Source organism: Nicotiana tomentosiformis, chromosome 1 (assembly GCF_000390325.3).
Source record: "Nicotiana tomentosiformis chromosome 1, ASM39032v3, whole genome shotgun sequence".
NCBI classification, from domain to species: Eukaryota; Viridiplantae; Streptophyta; class Magnoliopsida; order Solanales; family Solanaceae; genus Nicotiana; species Nicotiana tomentosiformis.
In genome coordinates, this window is record NC_090812.1 from 123,117,928 (window position 1) to 123,132,847 (window position 14,920).

The following is a 14,920-nucleotide window of genomic DNA, read 5'->3' on the forward strand; positions in this document are numbered from 1 at the left end:
AAGGTGTCTACTGTCGATTTGAGCTAACTTCATGAATTTGCAACCCATTTGGTGTGTGTATTTCCTTTGTGTTTATTGCTTTTTAATAATAACGGTTACACAAGGCAGTTGCTCCTATTGTTTGGGCCTGACTGTTGGGTCAGTTTTGGTATTGGGATCTAAAGTACACTGACAGCCACCTGGAGTTTTGGGCCTGTCATCCGTGTAACGTTTTAAGCCTACTTGAAGGCCCAGAGGTGTTACTGGGTTATTATTATTTGTAATTGAACCCATAATTTTCTATCTGGGCATGTAATAACTTGTAAGAACGAATGATGGGAAAATTAGTTAAAAGGGGGTTGGGTATTATTATTGCATGAATGGGTAGAAAATATGCCTATAAGATCCAATTAACCTGGCTTGCTATTTGTTCATCTTTGTTCTATTTTTGTGCATTACTTGTTGATAGACAGCATGCCTATAGGACCCTCAACTTTGCATATTCGCTTAGAAATCATGATCTAGGACCCTAAGTAAATGTTAATTTAATACTGTCGGTGTGATTTATAACTTGTTTAAAAGACCAGCCTATAGTACAAACTTCTTGTTAACTTGTTTGAATATTTGCTCCCTGCTTAGGAATTATGTGTTAGGATTTATCGCTTAGCTATCATGCCTATAGGACTCTATGTTAAGTAATTGATACTACATTTGCCAATGCGTCCTTCAACTTTGTTCTCCCCACTTATCCGCCTAGAGATCATGACTATAGGGGGTTTGTAAATAAGAATTTGCATTACTCAACTGTTGTTTTATCTAAAAATAGTCTAAACATGATCATTTTGAAATCTTGCATATAGGACTTAAACAATGAAGACTGCTTGTTTGATTATCCACGTATGAATCTTAAACCTGATTAATTGCAACTTGTCATCCATGCATTCACATAGAAACCATGCTTTATGTTTGATTAATTCAAATCGTAGTAATCCATAACTGTCCATCTTAAATGCACAACTAGAAGAGCATGTTCATTGGGCATTTCAACTATCCATTCTGCCACTACCTATCATTGTTAGTTGTTAATTGTCTGACGTTCATGCGAGTCTATGTGTGGAGGTAAATATGAGCCCCTTTTGTGTTAATTGCATCTTTATGTGAAGTCATATTTGTTCAAACTAGCCTTTTAATTTTGAGCAGCCTAGGATGAGTCTAGAGCCACCTATATAGTGGTACAATACCTCCTGGACCATAGGCATGGAATGCGTAGGCATGTGTAGGGTATGACCTAGAATTGAATTAGTACGCTTTAGGTAAATAACTTAAAGATAGTAATCGGGTAGCTGGAGATGATAGTTTATGCTTGCTAGATAATATGAGCAACCTTTTTACTTATAAGGGTTGCGAAGTATTATTTATGTAATACGGGGTGATCCTTTAGGCTAAAAAATTTAGGACCCCCCATTATATCTTATTATCCCTTGTATATTTAGTTTATGGAGAAATCTAGATTTAACTTAGTTGTATACCTTGTAGCCAAAAGAGTTGTATCAATTAGTTTATTAATGAATGAAATATGTCTTACCAAATTATTTCCATTGCATTACTTATGTATTATTTTCTTTTTGTTAATTACTTCATTCTATTCCACCTAGAATGACTAATCGCTTACATAGACCTTTTGTCCCCTAGTTCAATAATCGATCAACTTGCATGCTCACTTAGAATAATTGTTTGTAATTTGATAAATCCCACATAGTCTAGAATTCGGCTGGGAACCACAGTTGTAGACCTCAGAAAGTGCCTAACACCTTCTCTCTGAGATAATTTGAGCCCTTACCTAATCTCTGGTAACACGGACTAGGTAAAACAGAGTTATTTGCAAATAGGTGCTCTAACGCACCTTAAAAAATCGTTAGGTGGTGACTCTGTTAGGGATACGTAGGATTTTACCATGACGAGTCTTTGCTTGTGTGGGATTAATTGAATTGCTTAATTTGTTTCATGTACTTCTGATAGAATTTAAGGGTCCATCAAACTGTATAGAGAACCAGGTTCTCTATTAGTTCCCACGAAACACACGCACACTGCAGTAGGTAAATGACACAAAGAAGTTTTACGTAGAAAACTTCCAGCTCACGGGATTAAAAACCACGACCTACCCTTGTAGGATTTCAACTTCACTACTGAGCAAACTTTAGATTACAACCTATTGTAACCTAAAAATTAACCTATTAATCTCTCACTAACTTGTAACAACTCTATTACACGACACTTTGTAATAACTCTATTACAAAGACTTACAACTTGACTAACTCTAGCCAAGACACAAACACAAGGGTTTATGATTTATAAAGGTTTTCTACACAATGCTTTTAACTAAGCAAAGTAGGAATTACAAGTAAAGAACTTTAACAAAGGTGCAACACAACTAAAGACATATAATAACTTAATACAGGGAACTGGTCCGTTGTTATATTGTTCTTTGTTCTTGATGCTCTTAAGAATCGCTTGCCAGATTGATTGGTCACTTGAGAGAGTGCTTGATGGATTCTTGAATGTTCAAATCATGTTTTGCCTTTGGTTTAATGTTAATATAACATTGGTGACATCACTTGAATGATGCAAGCATGTTTGGTACAGGAGTATTCCCAATGAAGTTGACTGTTGCACTGTTTTGCACTATTGCGTGTGTAGGCAGCAACTTTACAGCTGTTGGAGAGTTGACTGGGTACGGTCACCAGGGGAACTGATGTCCATCTGTTCCCCTTATTGTTTCTTAGTCGTCTGAAGAGTTGATTTACATCTCCAGCTTGAGACTTGTTATTCCCACGTACTTGAGGGTGTGTATCAGGTTTCTTATCTGGTTCTTGTCATTAAGTTTGTTAGATCATCAAAACATAACAAGGTACATATAGCCTATCAATTTTTCCCTTTTTGATGATGGAAAACTTATAATTGAAGTTCCCCCTAAGAACCAGAATGACATATACATAACCTATATTCCCCCTGAATCTGTTCCTCCTCAATTATTTTCCCCCTTTTGGCATCATTAAAAGAACAGCAACAAGCAAAATGAAGTCTGGCTTGGTTAACTCATGCCACTTATGTGTGCACAATCATGACTAAAAATAGAGCAAATGAGCAAGGAATACACAACAAAAGAAGGAGGCTTTCATTAATATTTGGATATTAAGCAGGGAGCGGTTCCATTGTTACCAACATATCCACAAAATAAAAATAGCAAAAGGTACCAGTCATAAACATCATTAAGACTAAAAATAGAGGACGGACACTAGGAACTTGACATTGGGAAAAGGACGGCTATTAAGGAGCACTGGAAAGGGGAGCACTGTAGGCTGAAGAAGAGGCAAGGGTTCTAAGAAGGAAGTCCATGCGAGCATTTGCAGAACCTTGCTCGTTTAGCAGCCTTTCCTTCAGGTCCTCAACCTGTTTCCTGAGAGCAGCATTTTCCTTTGTCAAGCGAGCAACCTCTATGTTTTGGGCACCACTGGATCCAGCTGCTTCCTGGGCCTGACTGGGTTGATTTTCGAGAATGGCATTCCGAGCCTTCAGCTTCCTTATTTCTTCATTGCCATTATTTTGAGCGTTGATCAGCTGAGAAATAGTCGAAGTGCTGCGAACCCCTCCACTCCTATCAATGCACTCACACTCTTCTAGGATGGTTTGGAGAAAGATTGCTTGCGAGTTCCTACTTTAGCCTGTCCCAAAGGAACCTTGAAAAATTCAAAAGCTTCAGTGAGGAGAAACCCGTAAGGCAACCCATAATTACCTTCCTTGAACTCTGCTACTTTCTTCATGTGCTCTATTATAAGACCAGGCAGGTTTAGAGTGGTGTATCCATCCTGTGCTTCCATGAGAACTAAGTCTGCTCGTGATGTAATGGAGCGTCTTTCGGCACGTGGGAGTAGAACTTTGTTCACCATTTCGAATAGCAGTTGGTACAATGGAAGGAGGGCATTCTTGGGTACACGTTCCCCTTGTTACACTGCCTTATCCTTCACAATGGCATTTCTAAAATTTGTAGAGAAGACCCCCTCAATTGAGGACATCCCATTAGTGGGTACGCCCAAAAATGGCTCCCAATAAAATAGTGTCCATCACAAAATCAACACCGTTCACTTTCAGACAAATGTTATCATCCTCAACTATGAAGAAGTCAGTATAGAAAATATGCACTTCTGCCTCATATACTCTGGGATTTTCACTTGTGAACAGATGTGTCTACTGTTGGAATTCACAAATCTCCACCAATTGGCGCATTCCTGACATATCCAAAATATCAGGGGCAAATGTACGGCCCCACAGTACCTTTTGGTTTCTTAATTTTTCCCTGCCAGCATCTTGGGCATCACCAACCTTGGTCTTCTTGGAGGAACCATGTTCCTCACTGGCATCAGCCTTCCTTTTCATTGATTTTCTAGCACTCTTTCTTTTCTCCGCAGATGTTTCAGACACCCATTTCTTAGACACTTTTTCAACCAGTTCTTCAGTCTCCTTCTCTCCAAGTTCCTCAACCACCTTTCTACCAGATGGTTCACCTGCATCATTCTTCAAACCCATACCACTTACAGATGACTCTTTCTTGGACGTTGGAATTGTAAGTTTCTTTGAGGACTTACGAACTAAGGAACTAGGTTCCTTATCCACCTCATCATCAATATCGACAATTGATGTTGGATGCACTACCCTCTCATTTACAATCTTCCCATCCTTCACCAATCTCCTTTTCTTCTTTCCCTCTTTGCTTTTCCTTAAAACTGACTCAAATTCTTCCTTCTTCTGCAACCTCGTGATAGGTCTCTTAGAAGTGGACCCCTGGGGAAGTGCCTTTCTACTCCTAGAATTAATGAAGTTCAACAGCGCCACATTATCATAATCATCTCCTTCACTATTCTTATTCTCCTTCTCAGACAGAGATCGCATCGCAGGAACCATAATTGATAATGGCTCAACATAGAAATAAGGAGAGGGGGTGGGATCAGTACTGACCTGGGGTTCTTGTGAAGAACTAGGGGTTTTATCCCTATTAGAGCCAGAGGGCTCTTCTGGGGCGGAGGGATGAGGTCCCTCAGTTGGTTCCCCAGTAGTACTGTCAGGTGTCGAGGTTTCGACAGGCACCATTTCCCTATCCTCGTCCTCTATGCCATTATCTTCCCCCTGAAACTCAGACACACCCTCGTAACCTCCAATCAGACTTCCCTCAACAGTGATTGAAAGCATATTTTCTATAGCTTCTTGTTCTTGTAATTCCAAAGTAACTTCACAAGGCATAAGAGGATCATTACCTGTAGGATCAAAGCCTGGGGTTGCCATAGTCGATTCATCACTGGTATGACCCACACCTTGTTCTTTAGCAGAATGTTCTTCCATTGGTAAACTAGAAATTTCTTGATTTTCTTATCCATCCATTGTGTCTTCGTCAACCATCTTTTCCGGTGAGGCAGAAATAGAGGTCCCAGCCACAAATTTCTTGGGAGTCAATGTTTTGCGACTCCGATGAGAACCAAAACTCGACTAGGTTGGGGAGGAAGCAGAGGGTGGTTGTGACTCTGTCTTAGGGTTTGGACTGGTCGGAGTGGAGAGTGTGGGTTATATCACTAACATTTTAACAGGTGAGGACACAGTGGGGACGACACTTGGAACATCTTGTGTTTCCTGGTGTTCAGACATGGTAGAGTGTAGTGAGTTGAAGAATAGAGAGTTTGGTTTGAAGAAAGAAAAAGAGGAATTTTGGGTTTTTTGATGTGAACAGTGGTGAAAGTGAGTGTGAATGGATGTATTTAAGAGGGGTGAGGGACCGGTTAGGAATAGGTGGCAATTTGGGTAGTCGGGTCTCTTCATAACGGGCGAAACGTTTGGGTTCACAAATCGGGAAAGAAAAGAAACTGACAGTGTAATGACGTGGCACCATTTCAACCGTTTAAAAATTTGTGCATGAGAGTACAGAGAAACTACTAACCGGTGTCGGGGGAACCAGGTTCCCTGACAGATTTTGCAAATGTAAGCCTCATCCTTTGACCAACGTTCAATGCATTAGCTGCTTGTTTGCTCTATAATCATCATGCGTATCTACCTGTAACGGTATAGAAATGAGTTAGACTTTGCCAAAAAAATACTTTTTAGCTAATTTACCTATACATTTCTTTCATAGCCAATCATCGAGGGACCAGGTCCTCAGCTTGGTTTTATCAACCCTAGTGCCAAGCGATTCCTTACAAAGTGTTCTCTGCTCAGTGCTTTGGTGAATATATCTGCAATTTGATCTTCTGTGCTGCAAAATTTCATACAGATGAGCCCTTTTTTCAACATTGTCTCTGAGAAAATGGTGACGCACATCGATGTGCTTTATTCTCTTATGTTGAACTGGATTCTTGGCCATGTTAAGTGCACTGGTATTGTCATACAATAAGGGCACACAATCAGAAAACACATCAAAATATTCTAGTTGCTGCTTAATCTACAGCAGTTGAGCAAAAGCAAGAGGCAGCTACCACATACTCAGCTTCAGTAGTTGAAAGGGCCACTGAGTTTTGTTTTCTTGTGCCCCGTGAGATTAGACATGAACCAAGAAAATATGCCATACCAGAAGTGCTTTTCCTATCCACCCGATAACCAGCATAGTCAGCATCAGCATACCCTATCAAGTCAAAGTTATCTCCTGAGGGATAGTAGAGAACCAGGTCCTGCGTTCCTTTGAGATACCTCAGAATTCTCTTTGAAGCCTTCAGATGAGACTCCTTTGGATTGGATTGAAACTTGGCACAGAGTCCCACACTGAAAATAATGTCTGGTCTACTTGTTGTGAGATACAGAAGTGACCCAATAATGCCTCTATACATAGTCTCGTTTATAGGAGAACCAGGTTCATCCATATCAAGGCGAGTGGCAGTGGCAATAGGTGTATCAATGATCTTTGAACTCTCCATCTCAAATCTCTTCAGAAGCTCTTTGATGTACTTTTGCTGACTTATCATTGTGCCCCGGGGAGTTTGCTTGACTTGTAGACCCAAGAAGAAATTCAATTCCCCCATCATGCTCATCTCGAACTCACTTTCCATGAGTTTTGTAAATTCCTCACACAATAAATCGTTTGTTGCTCCGAAGATGATGTCATTAACATAGACTTGCACAATGAGCAGGTTCCTCCCTCATTTCTTCAGAAATAAGATGTTGTCAATTTTTCCTCTTGTAAAGCCATTTTCTAGAAGAAATTTGGACAACCTTTCATACCAAGCACGAGGAGCCTGTTTTAGCCCATATAGTGCCTTGTCAAGTTTGAAAACATGCTCAGGATGTTCATGATTCTCAAATACAGGAGGTTGCTTGACAAAGACTTCTTCTTTTAGAAAGCCATTCAGAAATGCACTTTTGACATCTATTTGGAACAATTTGAATTCTATATGAGACGCAAAGGCAATGAGGATTCCGATTGCCTCCATTCGAGCAACTAGAGAAAACGTTTCATCATAGTCAATCCCTTTTTCCTGATTGTAACCTTGAACTACCAGCCTTGCCTTGTTTCAGGTTGTGTTTCCAAACTCATCAAGTTTGTTTCTGAATACCCACCCGGTTCCTATAACAGTTCTGTCAGCAGGTCATGGAACCAGGTTCTATACACTGTTCCTCTCAAATTGATGGAGTTCTTCTTGCATAGCTATAATCCAATCAGCATCTTTTAATGCTTCCTTGATATTCTTGGGCTCAATTTGAGAGAGAAAAGCTGAGAAGGCAAGCGCGTTTCTTTCCTTTGATCTGGTTTGAATTCCTAAATCAAGAGGAGTGATCACATTATCCAGAGGATGTGAACTTTTGTGTTTTCAGTTAGACACCTGAACCTTGTTGTGGGATGGTCCGGGTATTTCTGAATGTGATTCTCTCTCTGCATGTGGGGTCCCTTGAACTGCATCAGCAACTCTATTTTCAGCTTCAGTTGTAGAGATTGTGGAACCGAGTTCCTCTATGTCAACTGGAGATTTAGTTGTGCCATTGTCATTTGAATCCTTGACCTGACTCATCATATCGGCCTTTCCATTTGCCATGTCAATAACTTCACCAGGGACATTTGATAACTCTCCATCTTGATCACCCTTATCATGTGCAGCTTTTCCAAGAGGGTGTTGTGCTTCGTCAAAGATCACATGTATGCTTTCCTCAACACATTGAGTTCTTTTGTTGTATACCTTGTAGGCTTTGCTTTGTGATGAATATCCAAAAAATATTCCTTCATCACTCTTGGCATCAAACTTTTCCAAAGCTTCCTTACCATTGTTGAAAATAAAGCATTTGCAACCAAATGTCCTCAAGTGTGTTAGCTTAGGTTTTCTCCCATTCAGCAGTTCATACGGGGTTTTGTTCATGAGGGACCTGATCATGCACCTGTTTAACAAGTAGCATACAGTGTTGACTGCCTCTGCCCGGAAACCTTTTGCAACACCACTATCAATCAGCATTGTCCTAGCCATGTCCTCAAGAGTCCTATTTTTCCTCTCCACGACACCGTTTTGTTGAGGTGTTCTTCGAGCTGAAAAATTATGACTTATACCATTTTCAGAACAGAACTCGTCAAACTTTGCATTGTCGAATTCTGTACCATGATCAGATCTTATACTCACAACATTATGGGTCATCTTCACTTGGATCTTTTTTACAAATGCAACAAATACTTCAAATGTTTCATGCTTGGATCTAAGAAAGAGTCCAGGTGAATCTAGAATAGTCATCCACAATAACAAAGATGTACTTCTTTCCTCCTCTACTTGGCACTCTCATAGGTCCAAATAGATCCATATGAAGGAGATCAAGTGGCCTTGAGGTGCTGACTTCCTTTTATGGGCTTGAACGAAGATCTGACTTGCTTTCCTTTTACACATGCATCACACACTTTGTGATTCTTGAAGCTTGAGTTAGGCAGGCCACGAACCAGGTCCTTCTTGACCAACTTGTTTAGCAACATAAAGCTTGCATGACCCAATCTTTGGTGCCATAGTTCAGCATCATCATCCATAGCACTCAGACAACTGAGATCTCCATTTTGCAGAGATTCAAAGTCAGCAACATAGATGTTTTTGTATCTTTTGGCCACTAACACCACTTCACCAGTCACAAGATTAGTGATTGTGCATATCTTTGACACAAATTCCAGTTTGTTTCCCTTGTCATTGATTTGGGAAACACTCAGCAAGTTGTACTCTAATACGTTCAAATAGTACACATTTTCAATAGAGTGAGAGAGAGACTTCCCAATCCTTCCAACTCCAAGAATGTATCCCTTCTTGCCATTTCCAAAGGATACACTCCCTCCTTGCAGGGCCTTCAGTGAAAGGAAATCGTTTGTATTTCCAGTCATGTGCTTTGAGCAACCACTATCCATGTACCATTATTTGTTGCTCCCCTTCACTGTTCCCTGTGTTCTTTTGGTCCAAGCAGGCATCATGTGTCTTTTATATGAGGGAACAGACGTGCCATAGTTCAGCATCATCATCCACAGCACTCAGACAACTGAGATCTCCATTTTGTAGAGATTTAAAGTCAGCAACATAGATGTTTTTCTATCTTTTGGCCACTAACACCACTTCACCAGTCACAAGATTAGTGATTGTGCATATCTTTGACACAAATTCCACTGTGTTTCCCTTGACACAGATTTGGGAAACACTCAGCAAGTTGAATATCAATCTGTTCACATAGTACACATTTTCAATAGAGTGAGAGAGAGACTTCCCAATCCTTCCAACTCCAAGAATGTAGCCCTTCTTGCTATTTCCAAAGGATACACTCCCTCCTTGCAGGGCCTTTAGTGAAAGGAAATCATTTGTACTTCCAGTCATGTGCTTTGAGCAACCACTATCCATGTACTATTGTTGGTTGCTCCCTTTCATTGTTCCCTGCACAAGAAAATTAAAGGTTAGACTTAGGAACCCAAACAAGTTTGGGTCCCTTGTAATGAGGAAAGGGATGAATGAGGGTTATTTTGGTCCAAGCAGGCATCATGCGTCTTTTATATGAGGGACCAGGTTCTCTAATAGTAATTACCTTTTTAGCAAAAACTTATTTTCCTATTGAGACTGAAACTTGGCCTTACAGGTTTCCTTAAAGTGCCCAGTGTTACCACAGTGAGTGCAGAGCCAGTTGTCAGAAACAGTAACGTACTTGCTATGAGGGTTGTAGGGAGTTTTTCCCCTTTGAAACCTGATTCCCTGCCTGTTTCCCCCATTGTTCGTGTACATGGCAGTGATAGCTTCAGACGACCAGGTCCACTTGAGTATTTTTCAAGATCACTCTTGACTCTACCTAGTTCTTCCTGAAGTTGTTTGTTTTTCTTGAGTTCAACACACAAACTAGATTTCACTGATTTTATCTCATCTTCAAGCCTAAGATGTGTTTCATCCGCAACTTCCTTTCCCTTTTGAAGAATCTCATGCCTACATTCTCCTTTTAGTTCCTCAATTGTATTCTTCAGATCTACAACTACTACTAATAGGTCATCTCTCTCATGCTCTATGTTAGCAACCTTTTCAGTTAAAGCTTCTTTCTCCTTTTTAACACACTCAATAGTCTCTTTTAGATCGACCACAACAACCACTAGATCATCTCCCTCATATTCTATGTCTCCTAGTTCCACAGTTAATGCATTTTTATCATTTATAAGAATATGACAAGCATCAATTCAAACATTTGCCAAGGACATGACTTTATTAGGAAAATAAGACTTCAGATTTCTTTGAACATCTAGAAAGTTTACCTCATCATCATCGTCGTCATCTTCATCATTATCAGGTTGTGCCATCAAGGCAAATATAGAGTCATACTCAGCTGCTTCACTTTCCACTGCCATCATAGAGATGTCACCTTGATCATCATCTTCTTCAGATTCGCTGGAAGAGTCTCCCCATGCAGCAAGAGCTTGTTTCACAACATTGTCAGCAGCATTTTTCCTCTTAAAACGTTTGTCAGGAACCGGGTTCCTCTTAGCTACTTTGTCTATGTTGTGTTTGTATTGATCTTGCTTGAGGAGAGGACAATCCTTGATGAAATGTCCTGGCTTACCAAACTTATGACATAGGCTGCAACCTTTTGGCTTTCTGGAGCTGCCCCTTTTTGGAATGCCTCCATTTCTACGAACCATTTTCTGGAATCTTTTTGTTAGGTAAGCCATATCAGCATCCTCACCACTTGAATCATTATTGTCCGTCTTGAGGACCGGTTTCTTCTCCATTTTTGGCTCTCTTCTCTCATTATCCTTATTTTTCTTCATTTCATAAGTTTTCAGATTACCAACAAGTTCATCAATTGTTAGCTTCTGCAAATCCTTTGCCTCTGTGAATAGCATTCACTTTGCTTTCCCAGGAACTGGGTAAAACACTTAGTATTTTCCTGACAAGTTTGTTCCTTGGAATGATTTCTCCCAGAGAATGAAGCTCATTGATGATGGAGGTGAACCGAGTATGCATGTCCTGGATGGACTCATCGTCTTTCATCCTGAAAAGCTCGTATTCTGTGGTAAGCATGTCAATCTTTGATTGATTAACTTGGGTTGTCCCTTCATGTGTTATTTGGAGAGCTTCCCAAATCTCCTTAGCAGATTGGCATGCTGAAATCTTGTTGTATTCATCAATACCAATACCACAGACAAGAATTTTCTTCGCTCGAAAGTTCTTTTCTATGGCCTTGCGATCAACATCATTGAATTCTTTTATTTTTTGGGAACTGTTACTGCTGGGTCACCACTGGTTTTTGTAGGGATGAAGGGTCCATCGCAGATGACGTCCCAAAGCTCTGAGTCTTCAGCCATGATGAAGTCATGCATCCTTGTCTTCCACCATCCATAGTATTGGCCATTGAATCTTGGTGGCCTGTAGGTAGATTGACCTTCTTCAAAGTTTGGTGGAGCAGCCATGAAGATCCTTTCTAGGTGTTAGCCTGAAAGAAAGAACCCGCTCTGATACCAATTGATAGAATTTAAGGGTCCACCAAACTGTATAGAGAACCAAGTTCTCTATTAGTTCCCACAGAACACACGCACACTGCAATAGGTAAATGATACAAAGAAGTTTTGCATGGAAAACTCCCAGGTCACGGGATTAAAAACTACGACCTACCCTTGTAGGATTTCAACCTCACTACTGAGCAAACTTTAGATTACAACCTATTGTAACCTAGGAATTAACCTCTTAATCCTTCACTAACTTGTAATAAATCTATTACAAGCCACTTTGTAATAACTCTATTACAAAGACTTACAACTCGACTAACTCTAGCCAAGACACAAACACAAGGGTTTATGATTTACAAAGGTTTCCTATACAATGCTTCTAACTAAGCTAAGTAGGAATTACAAGTAAAGAACTTTAACAAAGGTGCAACACAACTAAGGACATGTAATAACTCAATACAGGGAATTGGTCCGTTGTTATGTTGTTCTTTATTCTTGATGCTCTTATGAATCGCTTGCCAGATTGATTGGTCACTTGAGAGAGTGCTTGATGGATTCTTCAATGTTCAAGTCATGTTTTGCCTTTGGTTTAATGTTAATATAACATTGGTGACATCACTTGAATGATGCAAGCTTGTTTGGTACAGGACCATTCCCAATGAATTTGACTGTTGCACTGTTGCGTGTGCAGGCAGCAACTTTACAGCTGTTGGAGAGTTGACTAGGTACGGTCACCAGAGGAACTGATGTCCATCTATTCCCCTTTTTGTTTCTTTGTCGTTTGAAGAGTTGATTTACATCTCCAGCTTGAGACTTGTTATTCCCACGTACTTGAGGGTGTGTATCGGGTTCCTTATCTGGTTCTTGTCATTAAGTTTGTTAGATCATCAAAACATAACAAGGTACATATAGCTTATCAACTTCCCTTTCCCCATCCCTTTATTTGCTCGAAATTGCTACACCATGAACTTCCCTTTCCCCTCTCCTCGATTAGGTTCATTGATTTAGTTATGCTTTTTGAATTCAGTGAACCATGCTAACTACTTCCCTTATCTTTTCTTTTCCCTTTCTCTCTTGCTTATTTTATCGTATTATTTAATACTGCTTTTATGAGTTTTTTCGCCATGTAAAAGTAATTGACTATATGTTATCGCTTTTTGTATAAGCATACCTTCAACATCATATTCCATTCATGCCAATTATCAACATACCGATGCTTGATGAGTGTCCGCACTTTCTGTAAATACCCTTGTCAAATCAAAAAGGTTTATTAGCGGTAGACTAATCGATCCGCGGTACAGTCAACGGTCCCGTGCCTTTCCCTCTCAAGTCATCCGCTTGATAGTACTAGTCCAGACCCTTTTAGAGACCTACTCTGATCGAAAATGTGCATGCATTATGTTAAATGTAGGATGGATCAAATACCTATGGCTTATTAAATTCGTTTAGATAAACCTTGTCCAAAGTCCAAAGGGATCTCTACAATCCTGAGGGACACATTCATTCTATGTGCATAACTTGGAGAAAATGTGCCAACGTGTCAACTATTATCGCTTAATTAATCAAATCAGGAAGGGGAAGGGGAAAAATTGTTTTTTTCAACGCAGAAATTAAAGCACGACATTCCTACATTTGGTATGGTCCAGAACATTCCACCCAAGTTGATTGATTGGTGGAACGACCTCCCACAATGTAATAGGAATCATGCGAGAAGGGTATTGGGTAACTTGCTATCTCTGATGGACATTCTGCCAAGCACAAAACTGATTGAGACTGCCACTATATTTTGGGACGAGAAGAGGGCCATCTCAGGATTTGGAAATTTGGAGATGACCCCGCTCTTAGAGGAAGTTGGAGGTTTTGCTAGGATCCCCTGGATAGTCCGGGTTTGTTGTGCCAAAAAATCGTACACCTCGCGGCTTTCTGAAAATGTTCGAGATCAAGAAGAATGGTGAATTAAGCTGTCTGAAGAAGTCTTACATTCCGTTCGACCTTCTGTATGAACGGTATGGACATAGCAAATCATATCAGTTGTATCATGAATAATTGGCCATCACTTCTATTGGTTGGATTCATTATCAGGTTTATGTCTTCATAGTGTGTCTCTTGAGATTGCTGATCTTCCCGATGCAAGGAGGAAAAATTCATACTCGACTAGCCATGACTGCCAGGACCATGATAGAAGGAATTGAGGGACAAACCTACACTATTGTTCCCATGATATTAGTAGTAATGTATCGAACCTTGGACCGATGTAAGCATGGGGCTGGTTTTTTTAGGGGTGCAATCTTATGTTACAAATATGGTTGTTAGAGCATCTCCAAAGAGGCGACTACCATCAGGAATTTCTTCGCACGCCGATAAATGATTATATTGACATCCACCACCCAAAGAAGATGACCTTTGCTCCTACGAGATTTGTAAGGCCTATGGATGCTCAAGTAAGGATACGCCTTTTCAGCAATCTTATTAATGAACAGGTACACTAGATGTTTGAATAGTTCCCGAGCAAGGAGTTCATAATCCAATCTAAGAAGGCCACCCATTTGGTGTTGATTGGATTGTGAGGTATTTACCCTTATGCTCCAATAAGAGCAATGAGGCAAGTTGGAAGAAAGGAGGTTATACCCCAAGTAGCCAACATAACACAATACAAGGATGATTTCAAAGGGGATGTCATCTCTTTCAAGTTCGAAGCTCAGCATATGTGGAATTAGAAAATTATTAGAGATGGAGAGACCATAGAGCCCGATAGGTATCATGCTGGACACATGTACTATTACCTTTCGTGGTTGGAAGATAACATAACCGAAGATGTCAAATCGGGTATCAAGCTAAAGGGAAGGATCATAGATGAAGAGACCGAAGCTCGGGTAAAATACAAGAGGGTGTTCGAATCTGAGGCCAAACACATGGAACAACATAAGACATATATGGAAGCAATAAGAAAGTGGAGAGAGATAGCAAACAAATGACAGAGAGGCT

At 40.2% G+C, this 14,920-nt stretch overlaps 1 protein-coding gene across 1 annotated transcript; it reads right to left on the bottom strand.

Annotated features, from left to right (window-relative positions):
• Positions 1 to 6,455: 6,455 nt before the first annotated feature.
• Positions 6,456 to 6,977, bottom strand: LOC138909113 (secreted RxLR effector protein 161-like). The gene has a single exon (XM_070200236.1). It carries the CDS (start codon positions 6,975 to 6,977, stop codon positions 6,456 to 6,458), a length of 522 nt encoding a protein of 173 aa, XP_070056337.1.
• Between the last annotated feature and the right edge of the window lie 7,943 nt (positions 6,978 to 14,920).